The 20,210-nt window shown below is 47.1% G+C and overlaps 1 protein-coding gene across 2 annotated transcripts in view; it reads right to left on the bottom strand.

The window, feature by feature from the left end:
• Positions 1–9,811, bottom strand: part of LOC123937193 — a 28,883-nt gene extending 19,072 nt beyond the window's left edge. For both annotated transcript variants that reach the window (XM_045997854.1, XM_045997853.1), the window contains exons 1-4: positions 9,592–9,811; positions 5,561–5,724; positions 1,003–1,082; positions 84–207 (exon numbers count right to left, since the gene is read on the bottom strand). In XM_045997854.1, coding sequence (XP_045853810.1) covers positions 84–207; positions 1,003–1,082; positions 5,561–5,724; positions 9,592–9,619 — 396 coding nt within the window. In that variant the 5' untranslated portion in view covers positions 9,620–9,811. The remainder of the gene's footprint in view (positions 1–83; positions 208–1,002; positions 1,083–5,560; positions 5,725–9,591) is intronic.
• Positions 9,812–20,210: the final 10,399 nt, after the last annotated feature.

The raw sequence follows: 20,210 nt of genomic DNA, 5'->3' as shown, positions 1-20,210 counted from the left end.
GATGTGCTGGGAGAACAGTCCCAGATAGAGGCTGTTGGCAGAGGGGGCTGCTTCCTCCTTGTTCTATGCAGGAAAGGACTTACTTGCTTTTTCTCTTGAGACAGCTGAGCCCACTGAGCCGCCAACATCTTTGTGATTTCTGTAAAAGGCAGATCTGGATGCTTGGCTCTTAGCTGACTCCTCTGCTCATTTAGGAATATCACGTACCTGTGCCGGGAGTGGAACAAACAGGGGCTCTGAGCGACCGGCTGCAGGGGGTGGGGAGGGGCAGCAGGCCCAGGGGAGCGATTTCCACTTCCTGGTTGTCATAAAAATAAATAATGGCTTTGCCATGTTTTCAATATAACCATGAATGGAGGTCAATTCAAGAAGGAGAAATACTCGAATGGCTGGTTTATCCAGAGACTCATGCAAGACAGAGGAGCCAGAGAAGGCTCCCCAAGGAAGGGGCATGAGGCATGCCAAGAAGCTCAAGTCTGAGCCTCAGTTTTTCCCTCTGTGGAATGGACATACATAATGCCACCTGTCCACAGGGTTACAGGAGATGGAGAAGAAGGCCTTCACTCTGAGAAACATGGGGATAAAGGAAAAAGAGCAGAAGCTTCCAGAACAGCAGGGTGACATGCAGATCAATGGGGAGTGACTGTCATGGGACCTGTTTTCTGCAGCCCAAGATGCCAGGATGATAAGGGACAAGGTTTCCGGGCACTGGGAAGGGCATCTTGAGCCCAGAACACCCACATCTGTAAGCCTAGAAGGGAAACCAGACCTGCTGGCCCCAAACACACCATCTTCTGGTCTGTGACCCACACGCAGCTCTTCTGTCCTCTCCTTTTGAGCATCAGAATGTTATTACAGCTTAAAGAACTAACAACCCACATCCCCTCCCTGTGGTGTGAAGCTCCCAGTGGAAAACAGATCAAGACTAAGATGGTCATGGCCAGGCCCTGCACACATGGCCACTGTCTTAGAACCCTGTCAGGTAGGCTGCCCCATCCTTACCCTGTCACAGGAGCACGGGGAACAGAAATATCCCTTGTGAGTTTCCTTTTCTTGCCTTTGGGCCAGCCCCCTTTCATTTTCTGAAACAGAAATAGCAGAGAGGAAAATCTAGAGACCATTTAGCAGATTCCCATCACAACTTACAACAATAATGGCAGGACACTAAAGTCTTGGTCCCTGTGGCCTTTCACCTCCTAGCAACTCTGCAGAGTAGAGATGAACCCCTGAACACAAGGGGACCAGGGCATAGAGATGCGAATCCCTGCCCCAGTTCCCAGCAAGTGCAGGAGTCTGGACGATGTCCCTTCTCATCCAAGCTGTGGAATGTTCATCAGGTGAGATCAAGAAAGCAACCCAAGGTTTAGGTAACTAGTTTCCCAGCGGGAGGGGCAGGTTGGGAGGACAAACCTCAGCACTGGGGAAAGGGATGGGGAGGGGCCAAAGGTTATCAGCGGAGCTTGACTGAAGCCCAGCCCAGTTCACATCTCAGCTCTGCCACTTACCTGCTGTCTGGCCTTGGGCAAGTAAGGAACATCCCCATGCCTCAGTTTCCCCACTTGTAAAATGGAGATTAGGATAGCCTTTACCTGTGGGCTGTGGTAAAGACTAAATGTGCTAATATATGCATAGTTCTTAAAACAGGACCAGGCACCCAGGAAGTGCCCGCTCGGTGCAGGCTGCTAAGATTGAAGCCAGTCTTGGGAGAGAGACCCAAGTTGCAGACTTACTCTTCCATTCATTGTGTGTGTTGGATCCATGGGCAGTGACTGAGCCCTTGCTATCATCAGGGCTCTGTGCCTGCTCAGAGTCTAGATGGCTGAAGAGGACCCATGTCTTGCCCTCAAGCAGCTCACAGGCCAGTCGCAGAGGCTGACTTGTATATAAATAATTGCAACCATTCATTACAAGAGGTAGGGGTTACAGAGCGACAGACTGGGTGTCCTTGCTTTCAGGGCTTGGATTCCAAGTTTCCCAAACCAAACACACACATGTGCCCAGAATCATAGAGAGAACTGAGAATGTGTCCTTTTAAGCCTCTGTTTCAACTGTTCCAGTATTTTTGTTCAACGCTTGTCCCCGACATGCCCATTTCAGCCTGGGCAGCAGTTAGCATCAAGGGGCTTAAGGAGCAGGAGGGCTGAGCTCAGGCCAGGAAGAGGCACAGAGCCAGGGTAGCAAACATATGTAATGAGACGGTGCTGCAGAGCACCTAGCAAGCTGCCAGGCATACAGTAGATGCACAATAATGACACTCTCCCTGGCTCCCTTCCGACAGCAGGGTCTATGCTAATCCCTGGAGTTTGAAAATGAAAGACAATTTCTTCAGCACCCCGGACAGCTCCCAGAGCCTGACGTCAGCTCTGATTTCCTATAATGAACACTTTTGGAAACCACCCCCATTACAATGGAGTTCACCAAGGACTTCCCAACACGCGTGTTCCTGAATGTGAATCTCACATTCCCCAGTGAAAGTAAAGATTATCGTCATCCCATGCCGTGGGAAGACATTCAGGAAGATGGTGCGATTGGCCACTGAGGGGCTGTGCCAAGCCGAGAGCCGGGAGCATGCCGTGGCTTCTGTTAAAGCGGTATCTCCTGAGGGAGAACCCAAAGCTGCCTGGGGTCAAGTGGGATGTGGGCCAGGTCACCTCTGCCCTGCCTCACAGCCAGAGCTATCCCTTCTCCCTCCTTGCTCAGCTCCTCTGCTATAGCACAGAGGGGAAGTCGTTTGTTTCTGATTAGAGGAAATATTTCCATGTGTTTTATTGTACTTCTCTATCTCCTTGTTCTATAAATCAAAAATCAAAATAAGGGTGCTTGTTAATCATTTCATGGCCATCCTTGGCCCTTTGTTTCAGCTTCTTTATTATAAGATCATTTTTCCGGAGTGTTTTCTTAGTTTGCCCACAAACTAGAGTCATGGAGACAGAGGCACTTGGGCTATGTCTCTCTGCAGCCTTTTGTTCTTTCTCCATTTCTCACACAGAATTTGCCCTTAATTGACTCGGTCCTAAATAGAGCCACGTACGCAGTGAGCTGGTCATTAGCACAGGCTGCTACTGCATAGAGAACTTTCCCACGCACTTGAGGACATTCATTAAAAAGAAGAAGGCAGCGCAGAACACGGTGAACAAGACAAGAGTGAAAAAAAACAGGGTGGTGGAAAGTGGAGCAGAAAGCCCACTTTCAGCAGAGCAGAGACCGAAGGGGGAATATCCCTTCTGAGAGGATTCTTGACCAGCACAGACCTTTCATATTCAAATTGCAACAGATGGTGAATTTGGGATATTTGGTTTAATAGATAGAATTTTCTTTTACAAAGAAAAGCTCCTCTGGGAGTCAGCAGGGTGGAGTGGGAGGTACAAGGGGCCAGAGTGACAGACATGCCTCCCGCCCCCTCACCCCCTACCCCAGCTCTGACCCACCTTCAGTCTGAGAGCTGTCCTTACCCCTGCAGCTCCTACCTATGATGCAAAAGGCAGCACAGGGACGATGAACTAGTGTTTGTAAAGAGCTAGAACAGGACCAGGCACCTAGCAGGGACTCTGCACGTGTGTCTTCTCCTTGCCTGGGAGGGAAGACCTCAAGGACATGCTCATGAACAGGATTCTACAAGGAGACTGAGCATCAAAGAGAAAAGTAGTTTGTTTATGCAACTTTTCATGTCCTTCCTTTGAGAACCAGACTCAGAAATGCTTAAGAAAAGACTCTCGACTTCTGTGCATTTTACAGTCAACTCCCCAGCAAATTTTGGGGACTGGCTATTTGCAAGAGGACAGTAGGTGTTTAGCTAAAGGGCTGGCAGCCCTACCCCCCACCCCACCCCACTGCTGCATCTGAACAGTGAGTGTAATTACTGCAAGATGGTACCTGCATTGCATGGTTCTAGACACCATGAGAAAGGTTAAACTGTTAAAACCTGGGTCCCTGCCTTTAGACAGCATAGTCCTTTTAAATCAGAATTCTAGTTCATTTGTTTCTGAAATAAACCAACACTGCAAAAGCGTGCTTTCTTTCTTAGACACCCGTGATACTCCCTAGCGTAATTGCTCATTTCAGCTTTAACCAGCTTTGTAGACTAGAAGCCTCAGAGATAATTGATGATTCTGTGTTGGAATGGAGGGTGGTGGTCCAAGAGTAAAACAGTCCAGATGTGAGTCCCAACGTCTCCACGGACTGGCTGTGGAACCTCAAGGACTTTACCTAACCTTTCTGGGCCCTGGTGTCCTCTTCAGTGCATGGAGATGCCAGTTCTCCCCTTGTTGGCTGCAAGGGTTCTATAGGCTAGGACAGGTGCCAGGGCCCAGGAAGCCCATGGAGTGTCTGGTTCTGTGATTGAAGTCAGCCCTCCTGTGTTCTAATCCTGTTCTACTGCCTTCTGTGCCTGTTGCCACCAGAAAGTCCATAGACCTTTCTGAGTGCACCTTCCACCCAGAAAGTGGGGCTGGCTTGTGATGGTCACACGAGGAAGATATACACAAGAAAGTGCCACCATGATTGGAATTTAGCTTTGGCTTAAGGGGAGCCAAACCTGAGTTAGGCTCCTCACACCTCTCTCTGTGGCTCTGGCAGACATGGCCACTCATCTCCCCAGTATCCATTCTACCCTTTTTAATTTGGAATTGAGCCCTGATTTTTAGCTGGGTACATGGCCACCTGGAATCAATGTTTCTCAGCCTTCCTTGCAGCCAGGTGGGGCCATGTGACTAAGTTCTAGCCAATAAGGGCAAAGTAAATTATGGTATGCAACTTCTGGCACACCTTCATAAGAGGAAGGCATCTTTTTTGCCTCTTTCTCCCCCTTGCTGGCTGGAGGCAGACATGAGGGCTGGTGTTCAAGCAGCCACTTTGGACTATGAGGCAGCATGCTAAGGAGAGTAGAGCAGTGAGATGGACATTGTCTGGGCTTTTGCTGGTGGTGATGCCTCCACAGTGCCCCAAACCACCTGCGTCTATATGTCATTTACATGAGAAAGAAACAACTTTCGATGTTGTCTAAATCACTATGGCTTGGGGGAGTTTTCTGTTTTGTGAAGCTGAGACTCATACTAATGCATACAGAGGGCTGTTTTATTTTTGTGTTTCTAAGCAGACCTGGTCATCTCTTACTTGAACTATTACAATAATAAGGGGAAAAGAAAAAGAAATCATTGTGCACCTTTTATGGAGCAGACCCTTTGGTAGGCAACCACTACTTAGACTTCAGCCTGGATCGGGCTATCTCCGTGTGGAAAATGCTCACCCCAGAATGTTCACCAGTGATGCTGAGTTTCCTGCAGTGGCTAGGCTCAGGAGCCAGACACTCAGAGCTTAAATCCTGCCATGCCATTTACTGTGTGACTCTGGGCAAGTCCCTTAACTTCTCTGTGCCTTAATTCCGTCCTCATTGAAAAGCAGAGGTAAAAATACCAACCTCCAAGCATTGAGAGCATTCAGAGACAAGCCACGGGAGTTCCCAGCCCAGAGCTCAGAACACGGGAGATGTTAAGCATGAAGGTGGTAACAGTGCTGGCCCAGCACATGAACCCTCCATGCCTGGCCTGGGTATAGCACTTGCCTTTGGCTCCCCTGTGTCCTGTTCCTTTGGGTTACTCCAGTTGGCCAGCACAACGTGCTGCATGGGCAGAGACGAGGGATCCCGGCAGTGGGTGCGGATCACAGAGCACCCTCGGGGCAGTCCACCTGTCTCATCTCGAGGTGGGAGAAGGGGTTTTGCAGTAGCTGAAACAGGAAGAAATGGCCCCGTAAGGTCAGAGGTATCAAAATCACCGCCACCCCCTGGGTCTATCTGGCATAGGCACTCTGTAATGCGACACATGAATTTTCAGATGCTCACAAGTGACAGCCAACTCTGGAAACCAGAGTTGGTGGTCACTTTTTTGGGGGCACAAACAGTAGCTACACACACAGAGAAGGTGGTGCATAGAAATAAGGCAGGCTCCAGTGAGGGGCCATAGCCTGGTAAGCCATTTAAGCATTTAAAGATGGTTAAGTGGGGGCGCCTGGGTGGCTCAGTTGGTTAAGTTTCTGCCTTCAGCTCAGGTCATGATCCCAGAGTCCTGGGATCGAGCCCAGCATATCCCTGCTCAGCGGTTAGCCTGTTTCTCCCTCTACCCCTCCTCTTGCTTGTGATCTCTCTCTCTCTCATGCTTTCTCTTCTCACTCACATTTTTAAAAAATCTTTTTAAAAAAGAAAAATGGTTAAATGTAAAAAAAAGTTTATAAAACCAAATATCCCAAATCCACCATCTGTTGCAATTTAACATTTTAACCACTTAACCATTGTTAAAAGCGTGGACTCTGGAGCCAGGCCGTCTATGTTCAGACCCCAGCTTCCAGGGATGAGCTTCACATCATTAGCAACATGCTTCACCCATAAGGACTGCAGTTCCCGCTGCACATGTTGAGGCAGAATTCATGCCTGCCTCATGGAGGTGGAGAGGTCTATCCCACAACAGGCACTGATCAACAGGATGCCTGCTGTGTGCTGGGCATGCAGACTTGAGCGCACACAACCGGCAGAAATCCAGTTCTCCTGGAGCTGATGTTCTGGGGGGTGAGGATTAGACTAAAACTTGTAAAATACACACAGGGCCCTTAGTAGTCTTTTATTTGGGGGGCATTTTAAACCAATGCATTAGCAGAAATCTATCCCTCGGGAACGTGGACTGTGGCCAAGTTATCCTCTGATTCCATTTTACAGATTGGAGGGAGGTAGGGATGGGATGCTGCGTAGCTCAGGTCTAGTAGGTGCACAAGTGTGAGACTGTGCTTTCTCCAGCCTCTGTACACATGCAGGCCCGTGAGGAGCTGGGGAAACCGAGGTACTGGGAAGCAGAGTGATCATCCAGAAAAACCCAGGTAGGAATGGCTAAGTGGAGTCTGGAACCCGGGTCTCCTGGCTGCCAGCCCAGTAGTCTGTTCTCTCCGACCTGTCCTGGTTGTGGCTCCCCATGCTGAGGGGAATGTTACAGCTCTCAAGGTATGTCCTCAAGTGTGACCCCCTTAGTATCTTGTCTTATTTAACAAGCCATGATGCAGGAAATGCCCCTTGCCAAACTGTTCCAGGTACCAACTCACCCGGTAGAGGAAAGGCAGGAAGGAATCACTGACTTCCCTCTCAGTTCAAGGAAGAGGAAATGTGGCAAATGGTGATGACCAAACCCAGAGTTCTAGAACTTTCCTGGCCTGTCCCCATTTCTGTAGCCACATGGTCAAGGTCTTATAATCCATTCACTGTTCTTTTTTGTTTTTGTTTTAGATGGTATTTTAAAGTCATAACTCATGGGTATGGTGTAGAATTCAAAGGGAGTACCCATGGTGTAATGGTAAAAGCTAGAGCTAGCTCGCCCCTCTCCCATCCTGAAGCACCCAGGTCCCTCCCTGTTAGGGGGCACATCACAAGGCCTTCTGGACCTAGTCTGCGAATTTACACACATTTCATCCCCCTGCACAATGGCAAACTAGTTGCATTGAACTTAATTTGCTTCTATGCAAACTATGCTTTGGAGCTCCTTCTGCTGGCCATCTAGAGCCGCCACATTTTTTGGGAAGACTGCATCGTATTTGCAGCGTGGACAGGCCATGGTGCATTTAGCAGCCCCTGGTAAAAAATCCAGGTTGTCCCTGGTCTTTGCACACACGGCATCACCTTCATGTGGTGGGCTCTCTAGGAACGGATTGTTGGGTCAAAGGGCATGTGTGGTCCAGGTAGACCAGATAGACTGTGGCTGGCACATTCCCTTCCGTGGATCTGGACCCATCTTACACCTGCCAACAGTGTAAGACTCACCTTCCTCCCAGAGATACCGTCCTCTGAGCCCAGAGATGACAGTCCCACCACCTCCCTCTCTGCTCACATCCCTCTATGATTCTCCCTTGACTTCGGCATGAAGTACAGGTGCCCTGGTCGCATTCGAGGCTCCAGGAGGCTGGACCTTCATGCTCCTCCAACCCCACATTCCTCCAACTGATATAAAGGACACTGAAAGGTAGAGTCAACACGGATGGCCAATAGACCCTGTGCGTGTATTATGTTGTTTAATCTTGAGCATGGCTTATCACCATGGTGACATCCACGGGTGGATAAGGAAGTTCAAGGAGGTCAGTGACCTTTCTGAATGTCCACAGCAGGGTAAGGGCAGATGGGACTCCCCATTTTGGGCTGCCTACCCTTTCCACCTCCCCAGCCACCTTGCCAACAAGCAGAAATTCTCTCCCATTCAGTACAGCCTGACTTCAGACACCATCACCCTGCTGGGCCCAGCCCCCAAACTCCCCTGCCTCGGCCTCTTTCCAAAGATCCAGCACAGGGGGCAACAGAAGAGCCCATTTGGGAGTCAACCCTACCATGATTTATTCATCTGGGGGACAGACCTAAGTACCAGGGACAGAGAGAGTGCCAGGCCCCAGGCGGAGGCTGCAGAAACAGCAGTGGACAACAACACAGAGTACACAGAGCTCGTGGTTAATATGAGTCTTAGTTCCCTGGACAAAGGCCATGGTGATTGTTCTCTTTTTGATTATGAGTAAACGGAAGCCAAGAATGCTCTATGATGTTCTAACGATCTCCAATCCAGAGATAGGCTGTGCCTACTGGGAGCCCTGGCTTCCCCTGGCTGCACAGTACAGTGGTCACACCCATAAATCAGCTACAATGTCCAGCTCTGCCACCTACCTGCCATGTCATTGCTTAGTGCCTCAGTTTCCCTGCCTATAAGATGGGAAGGGGCCACGGAAGACTGAGGTGGTGGTTACAGGGCCTGGCAGCCAGGAAGCAGGCAATAGCCAAGAACTGCCCTTACTCTAAGTCCCATTCTGCTTTGGAACATGAGAATACCTTCTGGGTTCAACTTTAGGCTCCAATGCCACTTGCCCTCCAGTGCGGGAAACACATTAGCCAGGAGCAAATTAAACCATTTTCACTTAATTGTCCTATGGGGTTAGGAAACGGGATTTTCTGCAAAAGGGAAGGCTCTGGACAAAGACCCGAACCTTTCCAGCATCATTTCTAACATCTGCGCGCTCGGCGAGACTCTCTGGCACCCACAGAACTGGGTTCCATTCCTAGTTATGCCCTAATGACCCGAGAGGCCGAGATCAGGTTACTGAAAGCCTTGGGTTTCCCACTGTGGAGATGTGACAGTGCCGGCCCCCAGGTCGCTGGGGGCATTACGTGGGACAGGTGAACACAGGTTCCCTGAGCCAGAGCTGGAGCACGGCCGGGGGAGGGCCCACGACGCAACTGCTCTCAACACCAAAGTCATCCACTGACTGCGCGCGCCGGTGTGCCCCAAGCAGCGCCCGGGACCCTGTGCGACGGCCCGGATAGCAGGCCAGCTCCGGAGCCCGGGTCGCACCCACTTTAGCACTGAAGGCCGCGGACAGTGCCGCAGCGAGGCGGCGGGAAGTCGGGACGGACACCTGTGCCCAGGGACGCGCGGGGAGAGGACCCGGCGGGTCGCAGGCGGGGTCACGTTCTAGGGCCGGGGACCGCCCGGCGTGGGCACCCGAGCACCGGGGACGACCTCTGCACTCCTGGGCAGCGGGGCGCGCGCGACGCAGAGGGGCGCAAGTTCAGCCACTGACCCGCAGCCTGGCCGCCGTCCCGCTGCATGTCGCCCGCCCTCCCGGGCTGCCGCCCTGCGCCCGCAGCTCCGGTCCAGTGCCCCTGGTGCGCCCGCCCGGCGCCCCTCCGCTCCTCCCCGCCGCTTCGGGTCCCCGGAGCGTGGGCTCTGTCCGCTGGGAACCGCGTAGCGCCGCCGGGGGCCTGGGCTGGCGCGCTGGGCCAGAGTCCCAGTCGCGCAGGGTGGCGGGAGCTCCGGGCTTTCCGGGCAGCCGGGGACTGGGCGGGGCCAGAAGGGGAGGGGGGCGGGGCGGAGGGCCAGGCGAGCCTTTCCCCGCGCCCCCGCTCTGGCAGAGCCAGTCACTCCGCCCGCACCGCAGTTATATAAATGCGCCCAGTTGCCCGGGAAGAGCCAATCAGCGACGGCTCATCTTCCAATTATGTCTTTTAATATTTCCAGATCACACCAGAATACATAACGCATTATCACTATGGCGAAATTAGAAAACTCGGAGCAGCCCCTTTCCCCGAATCCAGTGCTTTAGAGCCAACCACCTGTTAACCCATTGGTGCCTCCCCGTGCATTAAACTTCTTTTTATTCAAAATATAATTTCAAAGATAATTCTAAGCATACAAAAATAGCGCCAAGCTCCACCTGTCCTTCCAATGGCAACACTTCCATGATCGCGTTTTCCCTTCCCGTCTGTGGCAGGTGACAGGAAGGCCACTGGGGGCTTCACACACTGTCTGGGTACTTTTGAGGTTGCCTTTGGGATGGCACAGCCTCTAGAGCCAGTCGGTCTGGGTTCATCAGCCTATCCCTCAGCAGAGGGGTGACCCTCTGCTGGGCGGCTTACTTCATCTCTCTGGGCCTCAATCTCTTCGTTGGTTTAGCGGGGACAATAACAGTGCTTATTATTAGGCACAGTTGTGGGATCAAAGTCAGTGCTCCTACAGTACAACGGAGGCACGCGGTAAGTAGGTCAGTTGTTGTTTCTGAGGTCTTCCGCATCCGTCAAGGGTAATGAGCAATACTTGTGTAACCACATAATTTGGTTTTTTTCCTACTCCGCAAAGCTCGGTATTCCATTTCCATGTTTTCTTTTTAACCAACCCAGGGCTTCCACCAATAACTCGGGAAAGCTCTCTGTCCCTCAGTTTCTTCCTCTATAGAATAGAGGTAATATTAATAGCCTCACAGGGATGTTTGAGGATTCTGTGAAATGCTGTAGGGTGCATGCATATAGGTTTGCTATTAACCGATACTGCTGATAACTGGCTAGCCATCTGAAAAGGGAATAGACTCCGATCTAGTACCAAATACAAAAGTAAACGCTAGATGAATGAAAGACCTAAATTAATAAAACGAACAATAAAAATCACACAAGGAGACTTTGGGATCCCAATAGCATGCTTAGATAGGAAGCTCTCTACAGCAATACCTTGTCAGACGGAAATATTGAGATGGGGGATTATTTCCAATACACTGAACTCACAGGAAAATCGGGGGAAATACCCAAGGATCACACACCTCCCCGCAAAAAGAGGAATAATCAGCCCAAACCAGAGGATGAACCCAGAAGTCTGGCCTCCACTGGGTACAACCATCTATGACATGAGCTTCAAGTCTGAGGAACTCTGGCCGGTGTCATGGACCAACGAACAAATCTCCCCATATCGCCAGCTTCTGGCAGAAAAACAGAAGATGATATAAATAAACAGTCTCTCTCGTGAATGTGTAGCCAGAAGACTGCTCCCATGTATGTCTGAGGATCCAATTTGCACTGGCCTCCAAGGAAAAACTCACCTGGCAAAGGAAATTAAAATAGCTACAGGCTCTTAGCGCCCCCTGGAGCCCAAAAGAAGCAAATGCAATCTGATGAATCACTACATTCTACCTCTGAAACTGATTAATACAGTATATGTTAATTAATTTGAATTTAAATAAAAAAACTTGAAAAAAGAAACAAATTAAATGCTCTCTGGGGAACAGCATCTACAATTCAGGCCTGTCACTTTGTACCATCTATGAGCCCATAATAAAAATGAAAAGTCTAGTGAGGGCTACTCGGCACCAGTGAGAATGTGTAAACCTAAAAAGACAGAGTACAACAGGTTGTGGTGACGACACAACCTCTGTGAAGGGACTGGAGCTCCACACACTGCTGGTGGGGGTGTAGAATGGTGGGACCATTTTCGAAAGCAGTGTGTCCATTCTTAAAAAGTTCAACATACATTTCCACATGACCGGAACCTTACATTCCTAGATATGTGTCCCAAAGAAACGAGGGCATATGTCCACGCAAAGGCTTCTCTAGCTCTCTCTTTTTAAAGATTTTATTCATTTATTTAACAGAGAGACACACTTCGAGAGGAAACACCAGCAGGGGGAGCAGGAGAGGGAGAAGCAGGCCTCCCATTGAGCAGGGAGCTGATTCCAGGCTTGATCCCAGGACCCTGGGATCATGACCTAAGCCGAAGGCAGATGCTTAATGACTGGGCCATCCAGGCGTCCCTCACACAAAGGTTTCTATACAAGTGTTAACAACAGCTTTAGTGCCTGGTGACACAAGTCCGGAAGGATGCCAGGGACCAGGGCTGGGTAGAGGGAGGTGGAAGTGGTCTCCAAGGGTTCTGGGAAATTTTCAGAAGGATGGATGTGCTCATTATCTTGATGGTGCTGATAGTTCCACAGGTGTATATGTGTGTCAAAACTGCTCTGCATTATGTGTCTATGCAGTTTATTCTAGACTGATTTTTACCTCAATAAAGTTGGTACAAAAACATAATTGGCAGTTTTAAGCAAGAGTGATTATACTGCACTTTTGAATTTGTAAGAAATATAGAAGTAAAATGGCACAAAGGAAAGGCTCTGTGAGGCATCTGTTATTTGAATGAGACCATGATAAAGATGGACATTATAGGGGTGCCTGGGTGGTTCCAGCAGTGAAGCATCTGCCTTCGGCTCAGGTCATGATCCCAGGGTCCTGGAACCGAGCCCTGCATCCAGCTCCTTGCTCAGTGGGGAGACTGCTTCTCCCTCTGACAAATAAAACCCTCAATAAGAAAAGATGCACATTAAAAATTCTAGAACAACCAGTAAAAAAAATCAAATAGTGGTATAGCTGTTAAGTTAATAGAAGTTATAAAATGGGATGATAAAAAGACTTAATTCTAAATAAGAAAGGGAAAAAAGAAACACAAATAAAGAACTGGTAAGGAAAATGAAAAGCAAGGTGCCAGACTTCAGCCCAACCCTGTGAACAGTTACTGTCACAGTGAAGGGACATGCCATCCTGTGAAAGAGATGGAGGCTACCAGACTGCATACACAGAGGGACCCTGTGAGGTGCTGTCTACAAGAAACTCTCTTTAAATACAGGAGAAATGTGGGAAAGCAGACCATGGAAGACATAAGGGGTCTCCCAGGGCTACATGACTATTTTGTCTGATAGACAAAATAATAATAATTAATCATTAATGATTTACAACAATTAACTATTAATAATTATTTATTAATAGCTATCTTTTATTTATTCCATGCATTATTATTTTAATTTATTAAAATGATCAATTATTATAATATATAATACATTATCATACATATACTTTTTAAAGTTAGTATTATAAATTATTTTAATTTATTTATTAACAATTAATTAATAATTAATGATTATAATTATTGATAAAAATAACAGAAGTTACTACAAGGAATATTACCAGAGATGTATCACAGAGGTGAAGGGGCAATTCGTGAAGAAGCCATGACAATCTTAAACATGTATATCTGTATTAATAAAGCTTCAGAGTATACGAATCAAAACTGACAGAAACAAAAGGAGAAACGGGCAAATTTTAATCATAGCTGCAGATTTTTTTGACATCACTCGCTCTCTCAGTAATTGGTAGACAAAGAAGATAAAAATCAGTAGGTATATAAGGAGAGCTGGAATGCTCCATCAGCGACCTTGATCTTGTTGACATTATGGAATCATCTCCCTAGTAATAGCAGAAATCGCATATTTTCTCATCTGGATGGAAAATTCAGCAAGATAGGCCATGTGCCAGACAATAAAGTACATCTCAAATTGAAAACAACCCAAACCATACAGAACCACGTTCTTTGATGACGGAAATGTTCAATTATAATTTAGTAACAATAAGATGTTCAGAAAATCCCCTGAATATTAGGAAATTAAGCAACACATTTCTGATTAATGCATCAGTCAAAGAAGAAATCAAAGGATTGATTGGAAACCAAGTATTTAAAACTGAAGGGTACATATTGTGTCTATTAAACAGGTGATGTTTACTTTACAGGATTAAAAAGACCAGAAGCTAGAACTACAATACTGAACAGATACCTTGTAACCTGGGAGAGCAGTGATGGTGGTCAAACCATTTTTCCCTCGAGGCAAAGGCTGGGATATTAATTAAAGCTGAGATATTAATTAAAGCTTTATAAAATAAATATGGCAAGGGAGCCTGTGGTGCAGCTGAATACCCAACTCTTGATCCTGGCAAAGGTCATGATCTCAGGGTCTTGAGATTGAGTCCGATATCGGGTTCCATACTCAGTGGAGAGTCTGCTTGGAATTCTCTTTCCCGCTCCCTCTGTCCCTCCTGCACTTGTGCTCTCTCTTAAATCAATGAATCAATCACTAACAAAATAAATATGGTAAATTTCTAGGTTAAGCACTGAGAATAAGGAAACCAACTATATAACTTCCAAACGAGAAAATAGAATAAGAGCAAAAGTTCAAACAATCCTAAAGAAGAACAAAAATAGAGAAAAAGGAAAATCAAAGAAGAGGAAGACATGTAAAAATACGAAAAATGGGTAGAAATAGCTCCAAAGATACCAGTAGTCCCAGGCTGTATAGACAAGCAAGCCTGGGGGGCTGAGTCAGAGTGTCCTATGGGCAACAGTACAAAACCCAACCATATGCTCTTTGCCTGGGGTTGAAAGTCAAGGGATGGACGAGAGCACACTAAGTAACAGATGTATTGAACAAAATGACATTTAGATCAAATCATCATATGGGGACTGTGCCTGGGGGGCACAGTCAGCTGAATCTCTGACTCAGTTTTGGCTCAGGCTCAGGTAGTGATCTCGGGGTCATGAGACCCAGCCCCGTGTTGGGCTCTAGCCTCAGTGTGGAGTCCCTCCCACTCTCTCTGGCTAAAATGAATAAATAAATCTTTAAAAAAATAGTTAGCATAAAGGAGATTGCTACCAGGTAGTAAATCCACCAGGGAGAGCCCACAATTCTAGAATGCATGTGTTTCCTATGAAGTGAACACAGGGCACCAGAAGGAGGGGCCGACAAATCCACGTCTCAGGGGGCATCTCCACACGCCTCTTTCCAACGTTTCGTTTGTTGTGAGAAAATATGCGTAACATAAAGTTTCCTGTCTTCACTGTGTAAAACATACAGATCAGTGACACTGAGCACATTCACGCTGTGTACAACAGTCACCACCACGCATCCCCAGGGCTTTCCGTCCTCATGAGAGGCTAACTCTCCATCTTCCCCTCTCGCCAGCCCTTGGCACCCTCCCACCATCCTACCTTCTGTCTCTGTGAATCCAGCCGCTCCCTCACAATCCAGAACTCCCTCAGGGAAGTGGAACCATACGTGTCCTCTCAGGAGTGGCTTATCCCACTCAGCATGAGGTGACATGTGTCTGCATGTCCTTCCTTGTTAAGAGTGAGTAATATGCCTCTGTGTGTGTGTGTGTGTGTGTGTGTGTATCATATACAATTTATCCAGTCCTCTATTGATGGACACGTGGATTGCTTGGACCCCGTGGCTGCCGTGGCTGATGCTGCCGTGGACATAGGTGTACAGCTCTCTGTCCCTTCAGGTGTGGACTCAGAGGTGTTATCGCTGCCTCCTTACGGTGATCCTCAGTTTCATTTTTGGGGGAATCCCAGCACCATTTTCCACAGTGGCCTCACCATTTTAGATTCGTGCCAACAGCACGCAAGTGTTCCAATTTCTCCACACCCTCGCCGACACTTGTTATTTTTTTTGGATAGCAGTCGTCCTAATGAGTGTGAGGTGTCAACATACCTCTTAATAATTTATAGGCCAAATTGTAAAAAAAAAAAAAAAGAAAAGAAAAGAAAAAAAGCTGGTAAGAATAGACAGGACTTGAACAACACAACTAATTAGCTTTATCTATTTATTTAAATTTTTTAAAAAAGAGTATATTTATTCACTTGAGAAAGAGAGCACATGCGCACACGCACAACAGGGGGAGGGGCAGAGGGAGAGGGAGAAGCAGAAGCAGACGCCCTGCTCATCTCTACCCGGGATCATGAGCTGAGCCAAGGGCAGACACAACCCGCTGAGCCACCTGGGAGCCCCCTAATTCACTTTATTTAATGAACGCATACAGAATCTTCCACCCGTCATATAAAGAACAGTTATAGTTTTGCTAAAGATGCCATTTACGGTAATAAAATAAAATGAGAACTACATCTGCTGACAGATAGGCAAGACCTTTATACAGAAAATCTTAACTCTTACTGAAAGGTGTTTAATAGGACTTTTGTGAATAGAGGGATTCATCGGTGGGAGGACAGGATAGATGATGTCCTATCTCTTCAAACTGTGTGATAGATTTAAGGCAGTTCTGATCAAAATCCCAATAGGGTTCTTTGCAAAATTCTCCTAACTCCAAAGTGTACATGAAAGAACAAAGGGTTGGCAATAGCCCCAATGCTCCCAAAGAAGACGAACGAGCTAGGAAGGTTTTCTTGAGCAAATATCAAGACGCACTATATGCTGACATAGTCATGACAGCGTGACATTGACACAGAGACAGAAAAATAGACAAAGGAACAGGACAGGCAGACCATGAACACCTGGACACCTGATATATGTCACAGCCCATACTCCCTGTCTGCTCCCTGGGAGAACAGACGGGGTTTCAAATAAGCAACGCTCAGACAACTGGCTATTCCCAGGAGGGCACAAAATGAAACAGGACCTCTTGCTCTCACTGTGCATCAAGCTCAACTCTGTAAAACTTGAAAACACTTAGCAGGGAATGTGAGAAAATATTTTTGAGGACTCTAGATAAGGTAGAATTTCTTAAAACACAAAAAATCCCAAATCATAAAGGAACATATTAGGGACATCTGGGTGGCTCAGCTGGTTAAGCCTCTGCCTTCAGCTCAGGTCATGATCCCAGGGTCCTGGGATCGAGTCCCACATTGGGCTCCTCATTTGGCAGGGAGGCTGCTTCTCCTCTGCCTGCGGCCTCCCTTCCCTTGCGCGGGCTCTCTCTCTCCCTCTCTGATAAATAAAATCTTTAAAACAAATAAAGGAACATATTAAAAATGCAGATGATGTTAAAATTAATATTTCTATTCACCCCAAGGAAACAATAATAGAAAACGGCAAACCCTTATCCAGAAGGTACGTGCAAAAACATATGCCCAACAAAACATTAGTATCCTAAAAAAAAATAAAGCCCTGAAAAGCAACAAGAGAAAGACAACCCCCCCGCCACCCACCAAGTAGGCAGGGCACATGAAAAGGCGTGTTCATGGAGAGAAAGTATGAAAAGCCAAAAATAGACAAAGAGCCTCTGTCAGAGAAATTCACAATTCAGTTGCTCTGAGACACCAATTCGCTCTCCCAGGGCTGGCAATAATCTAACATCCAGCTAAGACCGTAGGCTGGCAAAGATGCAGAGGATCGGAGTTTCTTACAGACCGCTGGTTGGATACTAAATTGGCAGGAACATTTTGGGCAACTATCTGGTAGTGCCTTGTAAAATCGGGGACATTCCCTCCCCGTGCTCTACCACTTCCCGTCCTATGGTGTAAACTCTAGAACACTGGTTTTCAACCGGGGGTGAATTTTTGCCTTCTCGGGGGACATTTGGCACTCTCTGGGTGCATCTGGTTGTCATGTCTAGGAGGAGGGTGCTAGTGTGATCTAGCCATGGAGGCCAGGGTCAGCCCTCTCTACAAAGGATTATCCTTCCGCTGTTGAGAAACCCTGATGGAGAAGCCTTTTTTTTAAAAAAATTCATCCATTTTAATACATGTAGCTGAACTGGGAATAGCCATTCTAGCAATTAAAAAAATATTTAAACCTTGCGACCACAGACATTTGCATCTGTATTTCGGAATTTTTTAAAAAAACTTAGTGTGAAGTAAAAAGGGAAATGTGGGAGAATATATATATATATGTATATATATATATATATATCTGTCTGATACCATGCATAGGGAATTAGGAAAAAGATAAACACACACAGCGAAATCTTGAAGTAATGAATCTGATGGCAAGTTCCTATGTGACAAATACAGATGGAATCCTGTCCTCTGTCCAGGCCCTGTCCTCAAAAAGGGCCCCTAACCTTTTTTACTGTAGGTATAATTTCACTGTTTTTGAGCATGCCTTATTTATTCATTTATTTTTTGAAGTAGTACGGAAATGCAACTGACATTTTCAGAAACTCCCTTCCTGGGCTTTGGAAAATACATATGTTGTATATATTACTTGGCATTCTTAAAATACCTTCTCCTCAAAATATTTTTTAGTAATTGGATATTTCTCGGGGCGCCTGGGTGGCTCAGTGGGTTAAGCCGCTGCCTTCGGCTCAGGTCATGATCTCAGGGTCCTGGGATCGAGTCCCGCATCGGGCTCTCTGCTCAGCGGGGAGCCTGCTTCCCTCTCTCTCTCTCTCTGCCTGCCTCTCTGCCTTGTTGTGATTTCTCTCTGTCAAAAAATAAATAAAATCTTTAAAAAAAATTATAAAAAAAATTAAAAAAATAATTGGATATTTCTCTATTTAAATGTGTTTTTCTAAGGTCACATTTGCTAGCCAGATCACATTTTAATTATTTGTAGGGGGAATAAGCAGGCATAGCAGCCACCTGAGTTTTCCTGCACTTGTAGGAAAATCTAGGCTACATGCACTGTCCAGATGCCATGGAGACCATCTAACCAAGAACGTAACTCAGAAGCTATATTAAAAGGAAAAAGAAAGTGACGGCTCTATCTACATAACTGACTATACCACAAGGTCACGATCAAATTCAAGAGGCGAATGCAAGACTTGGAAAAAGTACTTGCGCCCGAGAACCAACAGATGTGTGTCTGCTCTGCTGAGAACACTTAAAAATGGACAAAAGAAAGCAGACGCATAAATAAGGAGAACGATCCTAAGGAGAAACACGGTTGTATGCATTCAGTTTCCAGAGGAGAGGGAGTGGGGCGATGGGAGAGACAGGTGAAGAGGAGAAAGAGGTACAAGCTTCCAGTTATGAAATCAGTGAGCTGCAAGGATGCAAAGTACAGGACAGAGAACATAGTCAGAAATCTCATGATACTATTGCATGGAGACCACTCATTGTGGAAGACACTGACTAATGTAACTAATTGCCCAGTCTCTATGTTATACACCCGATACTATACACCCAACACTAATAGGACATTGTATGTCAATTATGCTTCAATAAATTAAAAAAAAACTGGACACCCCCTCCCCCACAACAAATGGACAAAAGAAAAAGCCTCAACTACAAATGAACCAAGGGTCCAAAATTGTCCAAGACAATTTTGAAAAGAGCCCCTCTAAAGTCACCTATATATTCCAGGTCTCCCCACTTCCCCAGAAGGCGGGGAGACACATACTAAAATCACAAGGACATATCACTTTGCACCCGTCAGGGCAGCAATGCCCCGGGGCCAAGGCTTTGGCTGATTGATGGGAAACTCCTGCATTGGGGCAGAAGGGTGACATGTCACAGAGTGCTGGGAAGGTAATCTGTCGGCATCGATTCAGATGAAAGTTTGTGCTTTCAAACCAGCAATGCCCCTCCTGGGAATTCATCTGTGGAAATAAAAATACTGATACTGGCCAGGATATTTACTGCTACTGGTTGTCACCAGGCAAGGGTGAAGGGGATGCCCACATCGTGGGGTGTCATCAGCCTTTCAAAGAAGGAGGCCAGTTGCCTCTAGATGCTGGCGGGGATTGTAGCAGGGGAGGGGTTGGTGGGTGTGAAGAGTAAGAAGCACATAAATGTGCTTATAATGGATTCATTTCAAAATGAAATGAAAGCCCCGAAGCCCTGTATGGGTGTGTGTTATAGTATGTCCTCACACATGTCTAGAGAGAAAAATGTGAAAAAAGTGAGTTTGTTATCATAGGCTACCTGATGGGGGATGTGATATGGGAATGGGGAGGGGGAAGCATGCACAGTAAAAATACCGTGTTGCGATTATGCCCATTCATGTAAATGAGATGAGCCAGGGAGCTCTGGTCACCCCAGTGCTCGTGGGGGTCACCGTGGTGTGGCGAGATTCAAGGTCACCTTCTTTATATCTGCCTATATGGTCTGAATTTTTTTTTTTTTTTACAATAGGCATGTATTATTCATAGAACCAGAAATAGCCCACAGAAAGCTGTTTTCATTGCAGGGTGGAGGGAAGAAGAAAGAGTGTCCTGGCATGGGGACCCTGCGTCCCAGGAGACTGGACTCCCCTGCAAGGACAGTGATGGGAACTTGGGTACTCTACCTGCCTCCCACCCCTTGTGGCTGCACCCCTTTGTTTCTGGGGGAAATCTACAGGCTCTCAGTGCCCATGCCCCTGCCCCAGGGATCAGCCCT

The sequence above is a fragment of the Meles meles genome, chromosome 2, assembly GCF_922984935.1.
Source record: "Meles meles chromosome 2, mMelMel3.1 paternal haplotype, whole genome shotgun sequence".
Classification (NCBI taxonomy): domain Eukaryota; kingdom Metazoa; phylum Chordata; class Mammalia; order Carnivora; family Mustelidae; genus Meles; species Meles meles.
The sequence above is the reverse complement of the archived record's forward strand: the minus strand, read 5'-3'. Positions and strand labels throughout refer to the sequence as shown.